Source organism: Rhinoderma darwinii, chromosome 8, assembly GCF_050947455.1.
Source record: "Rhinoderma darwinii isolate aRhiDar2 chromosome 8, aRhiDar2.hap1, whole genome shotgun sequence".
Classification (NCBI taxonomy): domain Eukaryota; kingdom Metazoa; phylum Chordata; class Amphibia; order Anura; family Rhinodermatidae; genus Rhinoderma; species Rhinoderma darwinii.
The window spans coordinates 77,432,299-77,449,878 of record NC_134694.1 but is presented as its reverse complement, the minus strand read 5'-3'; the positions used below and the strand labels follow the sequence as shown (position 1 = coordinate 77,449,878).

Below are 17,580 nucleotides of genomic sequence, written 5' to 3'. Positions count from 1 at the left end.
CCGGTAAGAGGATGGCCTTCCCAACCTTTTACCAGATGTACTGTACAAACAGTGGACACAATAACATATTTGCTGGAGTGTCTCTTTAAGGGAACACTTAAATCACACAGCAGATCTCGATGAACGAAAGATTCAAGTTGAAAATCTTTACTGATATAAATTGTGTAACTCGTTAAGAACCAAATGACGTAATAACCAAAATCATCAACCAGTTGAGGGCTGGAATCCAAATCACCTCGAAAATCAAAGTAAAAAACTGAAATCACAGGTGGATGCAATTTGTGTGGATTTATTTACGACAACTCATAATGTGACTCAGTACTGTGTATGGCTCCCAAGTGCCCGACATTGTCTGGACATGCTCCTGATGAGATGGCTGGATCAGTGCATCAGTGAGCTCCTGGACAGTCTGTGGCTCTACGTAGCGGCGTCGGATGTACTCATTCATAATGTTCCAGAGGTTCTTAATTGGATTCAGGTCTGGAGAACATGAAGCGGCATTGATGCCTTCATCATCCATAAACAGCCTACACACTCGGGGCACATGAGGCCGGGTATTATCATGCACCAGGAGGAATACAGGGCCCACTGCACTACAGCGTTAGATCTGACATTGGCTCTGAGGATTTCATCCTAGTACCTAACCGCAGTCAAGTTACCACTCGCTATCATGTGGAGGTTTGTGCGACCCTACAAGGATATGCCACCCCAGACCATCACTGACCCACTGCCAAACCGGTCATGCTAAATTATGTTGCAGGCAGCATAACGTTCACCATGGCATCTGCAGACTCTTTCACGTCTGTCACATGTGCATAGCGTGAACCTGCTCTCATCTGTGAAGAGAACAGGGTGCCAATAGCGGACCTGCCAATTCTGGTGTTTTCTGGCGAATGCCAGTTGAGATGTAAGGTGTTAGGCATTGAGCATAGGTCCCACTACAAGATGTCAGGCCCTCATGCTAACCTCATGGAGTTGGTTTCTGACTGTTTGGTCAGAAACTTGTACACCAGAAGCCTACTGGGAGTCATTTTGTAGGGCTCTGGCAGTGCTCCTCCTGTTTGGCCTTTCACATAGGAGAAGATATGGGTCCCGCTGTGCTGATGGGCTGATGCTTTTCTATGACCCTGTCAGGCTTTCCTCATGTAGAGGCCCATCTCCTGGTGTCTGCTCCATGCTCTTGAGACTGTGCTGGGAGACACTGCAAACCTTCTTGCAATGGCACTTATGGATGTGACATCCTGGAGAAGCTGGACTAACTGTGCAACCTTAATGGGCTGCAGGTACCGCCTCATGCTATCACTGGTGACAAGGACACTAGAAAAACTAAAGAAGAATCAGTCAGGAAGGAAAAGAAGAGAGGAATTGTCTGTGGTCAGTACCTGCAAAACCATTCCCTTTTTAGGGGTTGTATTGTTGATGCCTCTCCAGTGCACCTGTTGTCACTTTCATTTGCGCCAAAGCAGGTGAAATTAATTCACAATTGCTTATGCTTCCTAACTGGACAGATATTCTGAAGTTCAACTGACTTGGAGTTATACTTTGATGCTTAAGGCTATGTTCACATGGAGGAATTTTTATGGCAGATTCCGCCGCAAAATTCCGCTTGCCATTCATTTCAATGTGAAGCAGACGATTCTTTTTCCTGCTAGCTGATTTTTTCAGCTAGTGGACAAAAGAAGAGTCCTGCACGATCTTCAGGCGGATTCTGTCCAAACCTCCCATTGAAGTGAATGGGAGTAGGAATCTCCTTGCTGATGGCAGGAATAATTCTACGGCGGATTTTGCGGTGGAACCCGCTGAGAAAAATCTGCAGTGTGAACATAGCCTAAGTGTGCCCTTAATTATTTTGAACAGTGTATTATTTTTGTAAGTAAACATATTACTTATATTTAATGTTTGAGAGACAAATTAAAAGCATAATGAATTTCCTCAGATGTGGTGCTATGTCATCCATGTAGTAGACTGCAAACCTTTTGGGCACATAGAAGATGGAGGAGCTCTGTAAGGGCAGTATTAAGCCATAGGCATACCTCTCAATCATATAATTTTTCTCAGGATTGTCATGCAAATGTGACATAAATTGGGCATTTCTGAGAGGTTTAGTGTGCATTTTGGGCTTAATAATGTCCCCTGAATGGGGATTCAAAAGTTGGGTGGGAAGTGTAGTAAGTGAGGTCTACTTCGAGATCCCCCATAGGAAAGAGGGACAGGGGGAGTGTAAGCAGTGGATAATGGGTGGATTAACAATTCCATAACCTTTTTTTTATTCAGAGTTGTTCCACCAGGTGAGGTGAAACAGCTGAATTGCCCAATAATAAAGTGGCATATCAAGAAGTGCCACACCACCATTCTTGCAGGCCCTGTGGAGGACCCAAAATTGCAGATGCGGATGTTTATTATCTCATAAAAAGGAGGCCAGAATATCATGGAGTTTATTAAAGAACTTTACCACGATATTGATTCACGATTGAAGAACTCTTTACAAAATTTGAAGAGTAGGACCATTTTAATGAGGCTTGCCATGGTGGGCACAGAAAGTAGTAGTTTAGAACAGGCTTGAATTTTAAATTTGACATATTCAAGCAAGGGGAGATGTTTAGGGAGAAAAAAAAATATGAGCTGGAAATGTGAATTTCCAAATATGTAATAACAGTTGACCACTAAAAGGGCTGAAAGTATGCTAGTGCCGAGAGGGGTCCCAGGTTTATAGGACATTGGGATTTAAGCAAATATATTTTTAGTACATACTAGAAGATAAATTGTTGTTTCAGGGTTAGAACCATCAGTAAGGAGCGATTTAGGTCAGCTATTTCGTATCGTAGGGATGATAAAGGACACCCCTGCCAAATACCTTGATGGGGGGATGTTTTGGTGAATGGTCACCCATCTGTTCTGTTCTCCGTCCACCGAGGTACTAGGCAGGGGTGTCCTTTGTCACCCCAACTATACGTTATAGGTATAGAACCCCTCACGCTTCTACTGCAACATCACCCTGATGTCCATGGACTTCATATTGAGTCCTCAATTAAAGCCATAAGCATCTATGCAGTTACACCCTATTATATGTTGCTTTCTTTGATCGCTCCCTACAGACTGTTTTAACCCTGATAAAACAATTTGGCTCCTAGTCCGGATTATATTTTGACCTAGCAATAGTTAGATGCAAAGTCAAAAGTTAATCTTAATTTAGCCAATAATAGTTCAGTCTCTACTGTGCGGTAGGTGAAATATCAGCATGATGCCAGAAATTGCATTTAATCTGACTCAAAGAGGTCTGGCTCCAGGTGTATGTGGACCCATGGGTGACAGTCACAGTCTGCCCCACATCAACTTCACAAGAATACAGAATGTTTACCCAGATCATAAAGTGCCCTCCCACAAAAGTGGGCTCTGACATCTGCTTAGGTTTTCCTGGTGCCGACACTGGTCCTGCATTAAACTGTCTTTTGAGTCCTAACCAATATTATCCGAATATGTATTTATTACCTTTTTGAGCAGGAGTGTTCCGATACTAGAGCAGTGAAGCCGCAGAAAATAAATTTTTTACAACAGGCTATATTCTACTGATGATCTTGCAGTACAATGATGGGATTATAATCTCCTCACCGCTGCCCTGGTTCATTACTAAATTATTCACTTGCTCAAATCCAAACCTTTCACAGACCTACCCATTTAATCCCAGACAAAATAAACTCCTGGCCAACTTTAGCCAATTTTGCCTCACTGAGAAAATTATTTCTATGACCCCACACAAATGTTGGATAATTTTCCTACATCAATTCCTCGCTATATTGGGGATAACTCTCAATGCATTCGTTATAAGGTAAATGTTTACCACTTTTTTTAAATGCTGCCACAGTGGCTGTCATTTCGACCTTTTGTTGTAAGGCATTTCAGAGTTTGACTATTTTAACTGTAAAGAACCTATTCCAGTATTGATATAGGAATTACCTTTCCTCCACATGTAAAGGATGTCCCTTGGTGCTGTACAGTTCTTAATACGAATAAACCATGTGTCAGATCCTTGTATTAACCTTGTCTGTATTTATAGATGTTAATAAGATTGTAAACACTTTTATCAAGTTTAGATATTCGATACTTCCATTTAAAAAAGGAACAACTACAAGCTTTGCCTTTTTCTACCCATGAAACCCCCAACATTATGGAACCCTCCTCCTCATTTGTTTTAGGTCACATTTATAAGTGAATAGATATTACAAGTATACAGAAACAATTGTACCTTGTGGGTACATCATATAACATAAGAACAATAAATAAGTCTATAGGACAATCCAAAATGGTCTCTATCTGTTGCTCATTTGCCGTAAGCTTAGCCCTACAAAAGACAGATATCTAATTTTAGCTTCCAAAAGTTGACTTGAGTAGATATAATGTTTAATGCCATGTATGATGGCAGATACTGTGACAGCATTTCCTAAGCTTTGAATAACGTTAACATGAACTATAGAGTTCTAGTCAGAGGTTGTAAAATGTAAGAGAACAGCATATGTAAAAAAAGATCTGACACATTAAAGTAAGTAGGAACATATGCAGCGAAAATGTGTCTATCAATGGAAAGAAGAATCAGGCACGTATTTCCAATAAAGTGTTTCATTCTGAATCAGAGATATTATCGGTTTTGTTGTGTTCAGCACCATTCAGAGCCTGTATTTCTGTCTCTTTACAGAGGTTAGTGCTCATAATATCACAGATCAGATCAGATTATTATTTGCAACATAAAAGAGTACAAGTGTCAAGGCTGGATTTATGTCCCCATGGCGCTTTACAGCCCAGACCTATCATTTCATACTAAATTGTATCTGCTGTTTATGCACATGCATGTCTCTCTATTAACACATGATGCGGAGTTGTGAATTTCTTAAAACTTAACATCTCTGGGTGTAATTGGGTCATAAATTGTAACTGCTACAAAAGTGCGGATAAATTAGTAATTTTTACAAGTTTTAGGGCATTCAAATGTATGTCAGAAAATGAAAGAAGAAGGTTTATTTGTGGAAGTGAAAAATATATTATTTCTGGTTCATGCATAATTATTGTAAAAACAACAGTTGTTTTAATGTTTCTGAGCCTTGGTAATCCTGCACACGGCAATCCACTACATTATTGCGCTATAGCAGACTAGGGTGCCGTACTACTGATCCATACCTCATGGATTGAAATATGGATGTGTGCGTACACCCATAGACTGATGCCATGCATAAGTATAAAATTTATCAAAAAGAATATCCCTATACTGAAGACATGGGTATGACATGGGCAGGCACACAACCCAGCTAATCCCTTAGAAGCCCTCACACACCTGAAGCCTGAGATTAAAGTACTGAACTTCTACAGTATTAATAATCAGTTGGGCTCTGTTTACACTATGTTTGGACTCTACATTCAAATGACATGTTGGGAAATGTCTAAGCTGCTTATAGAATTCTAGGGGCCAGACGTTGGCATACATACATACATACATACATACATACATACATATATACATACATACATACATTGGTATACCTTTTTTTAAACTGTATTGAAAAACATAGGCAACTTTTCTTTTCAATACTACTGGATCCCGCAGAAGAACAAAAAAAAAACAAAACAGCACGTTATACTTTTTTTTTTACAGAGAGTCAATGGCAGATGTTTGCAGCTGTAGAGGGAAAAATCGCGCGTCTGGTGTATATGTTCAAACTTGGACATAAAATGTATAGGCTGAATGTGTAACAGAGCCTTATTTGCACAATTATATACTGTAGATAAGTGAAAGATATTTCTCAGCCCCCTCTCAGACAAATAGCCATACTATAATGGAAACACCCACCTTTATGATTCGGCCCCACATGCCACTGCCAAAAATCTGCTCCTGGCGTCACATCATGGGCTTACATGACATTATCATATTTGGCTGGATGGCTCCTTATATTTAGTCAAAATGTAATAATAGACAGTGAGATTCTGAGTGATATAATTTTGTTTTTTTAATTATTACTGAAAGTTTTCCAACTTCCCATATTACCTATGAAAATAGAACAGCCTCCTCAAACTTTAATAATTGGTTGCACCACATTTACCAGCAATAATTGAAACCAAACATTTCCTACAATTTAATGAGTCTTTTACATAGTTGTTGAGGAGATATAGCCCAGTCTTTACAGTTTGTCTTTTATTTATATACATTAATACATTGACATACAAAATATTTGTTCCAGTTTATGTTTTAGTGGAGTTAAATCTATCTCAAGCTATGACTATACATTATCACAAGCCACAAGAAGAATAAGAATTACTTTGCTCTCTCAAGTGATATCTTCTGGGAAATTGCTTCACTTCCTTCAGGCACCAGTGGGTTGAACTAGCTCATATTCCAAATTCAGAGAATGAATGACATCAGGAAACGAGCTTAAGTTTCATTCTTTGTCATGTGTTTTATCAGGCTGTAAATCGAGAGCAAGCAAAAGTTTTTTATCTGTTAATGTAGCTACAGTATTACTTAATAGCTGTGTATATATATATATATATATATATATATATATATATATATGTTGTATGCATATATATATATATATATATATATATATATATATATATAGTGTATGTGTATATATTATATCACTGACAGGTGAAGTGAATGACATTGATTACATTGATAGAATATCACCTGTTTAGGGGTGGGATATATTGGTCAGTGTGAACAGTCAGTGTTATCAGAAGTTGATATGTTGGAAGCAGGAAAAAGGTAAGGGGTAAGGCCTCATGCACACAGCCGTGCCAGTAATCACGGCCCACGATCGCCGGTGCCGACGGCCGTGGACCACATTTTCATGCTGTGCTCCCATACAAAGTATGGGAGCACGGCCCGTAAAAAACTAAAAGTAGGACATGTTCCATAATTCCCGGCACAGTTCTACGACACGGACACCTATCTGTAGTGGTATGGAAAGGTGTCTGCGGCCAATAGAACTGGGCGGGTTCGTAATTGCGGACTGTATTAACAGAGATTTTTACGGTCGTGTGCATGGGGCCTAAGTGTAAGGGTCTGAGCAATTTTGAAATGGGCCAAATGGTACTGGCCAGACGATTGGGTCAGAGCATCTAAAAATATGTCAGGTCTTATGGGGTGTTCCTGGTATGCAGTGGTAAGTACCTACCAAAAGTGTAAAAGGAAGAACAAATGCTGATTTGGTGACATGGGCCAAGTTTATTGATGCGTGTGGGAAATAAAAAAGCCAAGCCTGTCTGATCTGATCCCGCAGATTTGTTACAGAAGCCAAAATTGGTGAAAAGGTTAATGCTGGCTATGATAGAAAGGAGTGAGAAGACACAATGCATCAGAGTTTACTGCATTTAGGGCAACATAGCCACAGACCAGTCAGATCTGCCCATGCTGATCCCTGTATACCACCAAATCACCTACAAATGGGCATCAGAACTGGACAACGGAGCAATGGGGAAAGATAGTCTGGTCTGATGAATCATGTTTTATGTTACATCATGTGGATTGCTGGGTGCATTGTTTACCTGGGAAAAATATGGCACCAGAATTCACAATGGGAAGAAGGCAAGCCGACGGAGGCAGTGCGATGCTCTGGGCAATGTTCCAGCGAAGAGTAATGTTAATGCTATAGTAAATAATTTTGGACAATTTTATACTTCCAACATTGAGGAAACAGTTTGGAGAAGGCCCTTTCCTGTTCCCGTATGATGTGCACAAAGATAGGTCTATAAAGCCATGATTTAAAGGTTTAGTGTGAAGAAACACATTTGGAAAATTCACAGAGCTCTGACCTCAACCCCATTGAACACCTCTGGAATGAATTTGAAAGCACATTACGAGCCAGACTGTCACGTCCAACATTAGTGCCTGACCTCACAAATGCTCAGTGTTTAGCCAAAACATCATAACCACCTCCCTCATATTTTGTAGGTCTGTCTTGTGTCACCAAAACAGCTCTGACCCTTCCTTGGACCACCTTTGGTAGGTACGAAGTACCGCACACTGGGAGGACCTCAGAAGACTGGACGTTTTTTAGATATTCTGGCACAGTCGTCTAGGATTTCAATTTGGCCCTTATCAAAGTCGCTCAGATACTTATGTTTGCCCATTTCTCTTGCTTTCAGCACATCAACTACAAGAACTGACTGTTCACTAGCTGTCTAATATATCCCACCTTTTAACAGGCGTCATTGTAATGAGATAATCTTTTTTTTTTTCACTTTACCTGCCAGTGTTTTTAATGTTATGGTTGATACTGGGAGCATTAGAAGAATTCAAGAATTTGAAGACAATGGGTCTTGCAAAAGCCATGAGTTAGCATACCATTATAAGTTTTCTAGCTTTTATATTGCATGGGATTTAATAGTACAGTAGTATGAAATTACAGAATTTGACAGAAAAATTTTGTGCCAATATTTATGGTTGACATACATAATTCCACCAAGCATGATAAAAAGAGCTTGTATTAGCCTGACCGCTCCAACAAAGGTGTTACATGTTCTCGTAGATAGGGGAGCATTTTTCAGGGGTTACATACAACCTTGACAGCAATTTGTAACTACGTATCTCTGGACCTTTTAAATTACCTGTCTTTAGACATGGGGTTAGGTTATACGCAAGTAATCTAAAGTAATACAAAGCAAAAGACGTACCTCTGATTTACTTATTGGGAACAATTTAAATGAAAATCATATATCGTATCTATTCACATAGAATGAATTTGTCTTCTTTATTTCAAACTATATAAGTGCAGGGTTCCTTGTAGCAAAAAACGTCTGTGTTGTTAAGTTGCCGATGAAAGGCAGACTGGGCAAAGTATGAGAGATGGCATACCTGAAGAAACAGCAGCTTGGTGCAATTGCGGTCAATTCCACTGAGATATACACACATAATTTTACACACTTCTTAATGGAGCCTCTTTAAGGAGTCAATGTACACTACCGTTCAAAAGTTTAGGGTCACTTAGAAATTTCCTTATTTTTGCAAGAAAAGCACAGTTTTTTTCAATGAAGATAACATTAAATTAATCAGAAATACACTCTATACATTGTTAATGTGCTAAATGACTATTCTAGCTGCAAACGTCTGGTTTTTAATGCAATATCTACATAGGTGTATAGAGGCCCATTTCCAGCAACCATCACTCTAGTGTTCTAATGGTACATTGTGTTTGCTAACTGTGTTAGAAGGCTAATGGATGATTAGAAAACACTTGAAAACCCTTGTGCAATTATTTTAGCACCGCTGTAAACAGTTTTGCTGTTTAGAGGAGCTATAAAACTGACCTTCTTTTGAGCTAGTTGAGAATCTGGAGCATTACATTTGTGGGTTCGATTAAACTCTCAAAATGGCTAGAAAAAGAGAGCTTTCATGTGAAATTCGACAGTCTATTCTTGTACGTAGAAAGAGAAGTGGGAGGCCCCGCTGCACAACTGAGCAACAAGACAAGTACATTAGAGTCTCTAGTTTGGGAAATAGACACCTCACAGGTCCTAAACTGGCAGCTTCATTAAATAGTACCCGCAAGACGCCAGTGTCAATGTCTACAGTGATGAGGCGACTCCGGGATGCTGGCCTTCAGGGCAGAGTGGCAAAGAAAAAGCCATATCTGAGACTGGCTAATAAAAGGAAAAGATTAATATGGGCAAAAGCAAACAGACATTGGACAGAGGAAGATTGGAAAAAAGTGTTATGGACAGACGAATCGAAGTTTGAGGTGTTTGGATCACACAGAAGAACATTTGTGAGACACAGAACAACTGAAAAGATGCTGGAAGAGTGCCTGACGCCATCTGTCAAGCATGGTGGAGGTAATGTGATGGTCTGGGGTGGCTTTGGTGCTGGTAAAGTGGGAGATTTGTACAAGGTAAAAGGGATTTTGAATAAGGAATGCTATCACTCCATTTTGCAACGCCATGCCATACCCTGTGGACACCGCTTGATTGGAGCCAATTTCATCCTACAACAGGACAATGACCCAAAGCACACCTCCAAATTATGCAAGAACTATTTAGAGAAGAAGCAGGCAGCTGGTATTCTATCTGTAATGGAGTGGCCATCGCAGTCACCAGATCTCAACCCCATAGAGCTGTTGTGGGAGCAGCTTGACCGTATGGTACGCAAGAAGTGCCCATCAAGCCAATCCAACTTGTGGGAGGGGCTTCTGGAAGCATGGGGTGAAATTTCTCCCGATTACCTCAGCAAATTAACAGCTAGAATGCCAAAGGTCTGCAATGCTGTGATTGCTGCAAATGGAGCATTCTTTGACGACAGCAACGTTTGAAGGAGAAAATTATTATTTGAAATAAAAATCATTATTTCTAACCTTGTCAATGTCTTGACTATATTTTCTAGTCATTTTGCAAATAATTTGATAAATATAAGTGTGAGTTTTCATGGAAAACACAAAATTGTCTGGGTGACCCCAAACTTTTGAACGGTAGTGTATATAGTACAGTGTGCATAATTAAATTAATCTAACTGTTTTATATGATACTTATATATGCACAATACACCCTACGTGAACTTTTGACATGTCTAGTATTTGAGAAGGAGATTATTTTCTATATCAGTAACACCTTCTAAAGAATGAAAGCGCAATTGTTTCTCATTAACGTACATATTCAACTGCATGTATTTTTAAAGTTAGTAAGTTGTACTTAAACTGGTGTAACAGCAAAGCAATGCCAAGGAACTATCCAACAGTTACAACAATTAGAGCCAGTAATTATGTTATAATTATTGCCATCAAAATACCATTATATTCCATGATATATTGTGCTTAAAAATAAACTTAACTATAAATATTGTATTTATTGTTTGACAGTTTTCATAGGGAAACATTAGAAAATCTCACCGCTGCCGGCTTACATTATAACAGTATCTCTATATATCTATCTGAAAAACAAAGCTGTGTGTCCAGATGCTATGTAGCTCTCTTCTAGAGAGTGATAGACACTCCATGTGCTGCCGTACGGTGATCTACACGACACCTTATTAGCAATGTTTCTAGTGAAAAATATCTATAATACAGCATCTGATGGAGCATGCCACGATCTCTGAATGCCTCCATATGAAATTGAGGCTACAGTATGAACCCATAGAATTTTATGGGCATCGTATTATGGCTTTGTGCAACTCAGAGGTTGTACAGAGCCATGATACACCTGTCTGTATGAGGCCTTAGGATTTTAAATAATATATGAAGCTTTGGTAGAACTGTCATGGTTCATGAATATCGAGGTAGCATCCATACTTCCTTAAGGTTAAGCCATGTATGTTATATGTGCTAAATATTGTTATCCAAATAGCATGTTCCATGTGTCTCTTCCACACCGGTTCTTTGTGTGTGTTACAAAAGCGAAAAAGTTCAGATTTTACGGTTTTGATGCATTTTTAGTAAAATGAATGCCACAATAGAGCATGCTGACATTTTTAAACAATACCCCTAGGGTTAAAACTGCATGAAAAATGCCAAAAAATGAAAATTCCTCGTGCGATTAGGAAATAGTAGTGTCCTATTCATTCACAACTAACATTTGACTGATAATTTTTGTGTGGCAAAACATGCCACAAAACCTGACTGAAACTCTCTGTACATAAACCCGATACACATGACCATAATGACACTGCAAAGTGGATAGCCCCCACTTTTGTCCAAAACTTGGGTGCTTAAAAGTTTATTTTTGCTGTGAGCATGTCCCGATATCAGTTATCAGTTGTATCTGTGTAGCCTGTATTTCATATCTGATTTGTGCTTATATTTTAGGCACACAACCGAAACTTATTATCGATTGACTTTGATCACATCACCAGAACAGGAAAAATCTATGATGACCATCGAAAATTCACTCTTCGGATTCTTTATGATAAAACTGGACATCCCATCCTGTGGTCACCAAGCAGCAAGTATCAAGAAGTCAACATCACATATTCTGCAACTGGGCTTGTTACCTCCATTCAAAGAGGAACATGGACTGAGAAAATCGAGTATGATCAAAATGGAAAGATGGTATCAAGAATTTGGGCCAATGGTAAAATATGGAGTTACACATACGAGGAAAAGGTAATTAAATGCTTAAAACATTCCAGGTTTATATAGATAGATATAGATATGCTAATCAATAGTGGGAAGAATCAGTGTAGGATATACTGACTTTAGGCTTATTTCTTCCTTCACTAAAACAGTAGAAAAATTGTTAAACCACGTAGCACAATAGAAAACGAAGAGAAATGAAGGGTATCATCCCAATGCATTCCAGCTGTCTTTTGCGGCTTATAATTGGTTCATTTCCGTTTACATATTTGTCTTAAATAGTCAAGTGATAACAATAATTTTATAGGATTTGAAAAGAAACAGATGTCATTCGTTTTATAAATGTCTTACTGTTAAAACATTTCCTCAATTGCAATTCATTAAAGAAAGAATGCAAAGCGTGTTTTATTTTAGATATTGTATCCAATAATAAAACAATGATTTAACAATAAGAGTATACTATAGCTAGATAATCATTTAATACCTTGAAAGCACAAGTTCACAAGTTGGAGCCAATAGCTATAGAATATAAAAGTATGGCACTTTGTAATATATGTATTTGCTAATGGTGCACAGAATCCTGTAGTTCACTAGTGGCTTCTGACTACGAACAGTCCCCTCTGTAGTCAGGTTCTGTCAGTAGTAGATACACCAAGGATCCCCAGCACACAGACTGTTCTAGCAGGATGATTAATCCTGCTGTGACTGAAAAGAACTAGAACAGGTCAAGAGAGGACTAAGTAGTCATTACAACCTAGAGTGGTGAGAGAGGGGCAGGAAGAAGTGGGCTGCCTCAATGCAGGGAGGTAAAGAGTGTGTAGTATCTGCCACAATCCAGTTTGCTGTGATGAGACAGTGATCACACAGCAGTAGGAGGTGGGGTGTTTGTATCCACTACGTGGAGTGGGGGCATCCTTAAAGAGGCTCTGTCACCAGATTTTGCAACCCCTATCTGCTATTGCAGCAGATAGGCGCTGCAATGTAGATTACAGTAACGTTTTTATTTTTAAAAAACGAGCATTTTTGGCCAAGTTATGACCATTTTTGTAGTTATGCAAATGAGGCTTGCAAAAGTCCAAGTGGGTGTGTTTAAAAGTAAAAGTCCAAGTGGGCGTGTATTATGTGCGCACATCGGGGCGTTTTTAATACTTTTACTAGCTGGGCGTTCTGATGAGAAGTATCATCCACTTCTCTTCAGAACGCCCAGCTTCTGCCAGATCACGCTGTGACGTCACTCACAGGTCCTGCATCGTGTCAGACGAGCGAGGACACATCGGCACCAGAGGCTACAGTTGATTCTGCAGCAGCATCAGCGTTTGCAGGTAAGTAGCTACATCGACTTACCTGCTAACGCCGATGCTGCTGCAGAAACAACTGAAGCCTCTGGTGCCGATGTGTCCTCGCTCGTCTGACACGATGCAGGACCTGTGAGTGACGTCACAGCGTGATCTGGCAGAAGCTGGGCGTTCTGAAGAGAAGTGGATGATACTTCTCGTCAGAGCGCCCAGCTAGTAAAAGTATTAAAAACGCCCCGATGTACGCACATAATACACGCCCACTTGGACTTTTACTTTTAAACACACCCACTTGGACTTTTGCAAGCCTAATTTGCATAACGACAAAAATGGTCATAACTTGGCCAAAAATGCTCGTTTTTTTAAAAATAAAACCGTTACTGTAATCTACATTGCAGCGCCTATCTGCTGCAATAGCAGATAGGGGTTGCAAAATCTGGTGACAGAGCCTCTTTAAGTCTATAGGAGAGAAGGTTTTTACACTAACATAGATGAGGTTTCTTGTAAGAGCAGTGAGACTAGGGAACTCTTTGCCTGAGGATGTTGTCAAAGTTATTTACTCAAAGTGAGCTTAAAAAAGCCCTAGTTGCCTTGCTTGAAATTATTAATATTACAAATTATGAACATTGGATTTCTAGAGATGGGCCGTTGATCCAGGGATTTATTCTGAATGCCATATTTGAAGTCAGAAAGGAATTTTTTTCCTAACATGAAAAAAATGGTTTTTTTTTCTGCCCTTCTCTGGGTCAACATTGCAGGATCATTGGCTGAACTGGATGGACTTATATATTTTTTCAGCTTTACTTACTATACTATGTTGCATACTATGTTACTATTACTGAAAGGAAACACTGACTGGGCTCTAATGTTTAATTTTTCTGAGGAGTCATCCTGAAACAGAAGAAGTCAGAGGAACGTGAAAAAAAAAATCAGGATTGCAATGGAAAACCTACAGTAATGCATAATTTAAAAGTTCTGTTGCTCCATAACCTATCCAAAAATTAGATATTTAAGTGTAGAAATGAACCTTCACTTTAATGTTGTCAGAATAATAAGCTTACATAATCAGAATCTGTTGTATCAAATTTAATGGCTAGACAAAATCTGAGACCTTGTTTTACTTCTAGTTCCTAAATAAATCTGAAGAACAGGGACTCATACAACCCATTGCAATTTGGATATTATTTGATACATATAATAACGTAAATTCATTTGTTGTGTTTTATTGCAGTCTATAAACCTCTTTTTGCATAGCCAGCGACGTTACATCTTTGAATATGATCATTCGGATTACCTTGCTTCAGTAACTATGCCTAACATGGTCCGCCATAGCCTCCAGACTATGCTCTCTGTTGGATATTACCGCAATATATACAACCCACCAGACAACGTTGGCTCTTTTATTCAAGATTACAGTGGAGATGGACGTCTACTGCAGACATTACATCTTGGAACAGGACGTAGAGTCTTTTATAAATACACAAAGCAAACAAGGCTGTCTGAGATTCTGTATGACACTACCCAGGTTACATTTACCTATGAAGAGTCTTCAGGAGTCATTAAAACAATTCATCTAATGCATGAGGGATTTGTTTGTACTATTAGATATAGACAGACAGGTATGTAATATTGTAATTACTGGTCAAGTAGCATTAATGTTTATAGTGATAAATTAATGGTTTTATTGCCGAAGTTATCCTCTATGTTTACAAAACCTAAATATATACTCATATATTCCATGAAATAATGTATCCCTTACTATAAATACAGAGCTATACATTTTTTTATGATCATCAGAAGAGTACCTTTTTAGATTAGAACATCTGTGCAATGTCCTAGTAAACCTGAACTGGTGGCACAATCGCACCCACTATACGATGCGTTTATTATACATAATAATCTAAAATATTCTGTTTTTTGGACACTCAACACAAAAGAACCCCTTATTAAAATGCATAAATTACAGTTACTAGTTGTGTGTATATAGGTTATTTATTTAAAATGTGCCCTAAACAGGGTAGTTCTTTATTAAAATGTTCAAATCTTTCCAACAGGACCACTCATTGGACGACAAATCTTCAGATTCAGTGAAGAAGGTCTTGTTAATGCAAGGTTTGACTACAGCTATAACAACTTCCGAGTGACCAGTATGCAAGCCATGATAAATGAGATTCCTCTTCCCATAGACTTATACCGATACGTTGATGTGTCTGGGAGAACTGAACAGTTTGGAAAATTCAGTGTTATCAACTATGATCTGAATCAAGTCATTACAACTTCAATGATGAAACATACTAAAATATTTAGCTCTAGCGGGCAAGTCATTGAGGTACAATATGAGATTTTAAAGGCTATCTCCTATTGGATGACAATCCAGTATGATAACATGGGTCGCATGATTATGTGTGGAATACGAGTTGGTGTAGATGCTAATTTAACAAGATATTCTTATGAATATGATCCTGATGGTCAACTTCAGGCTGTTTATGTTAATGACAAACTTCAGTGGCGTTACAGCTATGATCTCAATGGAAACATAAATCTGCTTAGTCATGGAAATAGTGTCCGTTTAATCCCGCTTAGATATGACATTAGAGACCGCATTACTCGGCTTGGAGAAATTCAGTATAGAGTGGATGAAGATGGATTCCTAAGACAAAGAGGCAATGATATATTTGAGTATAATTCTAATGGCCTTTTGAGCAAGGCATATAACAAGGTTGCTGGTTGGAATGTACATTACAGATATGATGGACTTGGAAGGCGCGTTGCAAGCAAATCAAGTACTGGCTCTCATTTGCAGTTCTTCTATGCAGATCTAGCCAATCCAGTAAGAGTTACTCATTTATACAATCACAGCAGTACAGAAATTACTTCACTCTATTATGATCTTCAAGGACACTTAATTGCCATGGAATTAAGCAGCGGAGAGGAGTATTATGTAGCATGTGACAATACGGGAACACCCTTGGCTGTATTTAGCAGTCGAGGCCAAGTTGTAAAGGAAATTCTCTACACTCCATATGGTGACATCTATGAGGACACAAATACAGACTTTGAAATTCTAACTGGATTTTATGGAGGACTGTATGATTCCCTAACTAAACTTGTACACCTTGGACAAAGAGATTATGATGTTGTGGCTGGACGATGGGCTACACCTAACCATCAAATTTGGAACAGAATAAATACTGACCCAAGACCATTTAATCTCTATTCATTTGAAAATAATTACCCAGTGGGCAAGACCCAGGATGTGGCACAGTATACTTCAGGTACAGCAATTATTGTTATCTTGCATCCTAAAGATTAAGAGTTGTGTAAGGAGACGATATGCTCATAAACTGTATTTATATAGTTAATGTAAAAATATAATATTTAAATTTTGAGTCATATGATGAACTCAAGAGTAGTTTATTTGCTGGAAATGCATAATAATGGTATACTGCATCTGATGGACAAAATCGCCATTTGTATTTCTTTGAGGGCTGTATGTCCTGCCACATTTGCTTTGTATGTGTTAGTCTTACATATTTAACTACACTTTCAAACTAAATCTCTACATAAACAATTTACAAATGACATGTTTTGCCACTTCTGTGAACTGATCTTGAGTAATTATTGTCAACCAACATTTAGACTTCAAAATGAATGGACCCCAGGTACGGGTACCAATGGGTTTGCTCCAAAAAAAACTTCAATAATGTATTTTCAAATTTGCCTTGTAGTACTTCAGGCACATACCTGCCAATATCCTGATTATTCTAATAACAAAATTATTATTATTTTACATATAAGTACATACAAATTACAAATTGGCAGTAGATCCTGCTTGCTAAAGCCTATAATCTGAGCGCAATATGTGTGGTAATACAGCAAGTGAAAGCTCTTAGTCTGTGTTGTGGACAGACCACTTGTAAATATCATGGGGATAGTAAATAATGATGTGTCAAGGTCTGTATCAGATTTGGAGTCCAGTGGCTGAAATAATCTGGCAGGGGGGTGATAAAAGCAAAAGTAGCCATGTAAGAGTCCAGGATCGCTACACAGATAAGCAGCAACAGGTTGTATCATGAGGCAGAGACGTTATCTGGAAACAATCCAAGTTTGGTGCACAGATAATGACAACAGGTTGTAGTATGAGTCAGAGACGTGGTCAGGAAATATTCCACGTTTGGTACACAGATGGGCGGCAACAATTAGTAGAGTGAGGCAGAAAGGAACTAAACTACAGGCAGGAA

General features: G+C 38.8%; 1 protein-coding gene across 5 annotated transcripts in view; it reads left to right on the top strand.

Annotated features, from left to right (window-relative positions):
- TENM1 (teneurin transmembrane protein 1) overlaps window positions 1–17,580 on the top strand; it is a 570,240-nt gene that overhangs the window by 550,108 nt on the left and 2,552 nt on the right. For all 5 annotated transcript variants that reach the window (XM_075835787.1, XM_075835786.1, XM_075835785.1 and 2 more), the window contains 3 exons: window positions 11,778–12,074; window positions 14,571–14,958; window positions 15,394–16,614. In XM_075835787.1, coding sequence (XP_075691902.1) covers window positions 11,778–12,074; window positions 14,571–14,958; window positions 15,394–16,614 — 1,906 coding nt within the window. The remainder of the gene's footprint in view (window positions 1–11,777; window positions 12,075–14,570; window positions 14,959–15,393; window positions 16,615–17,580) is intronic.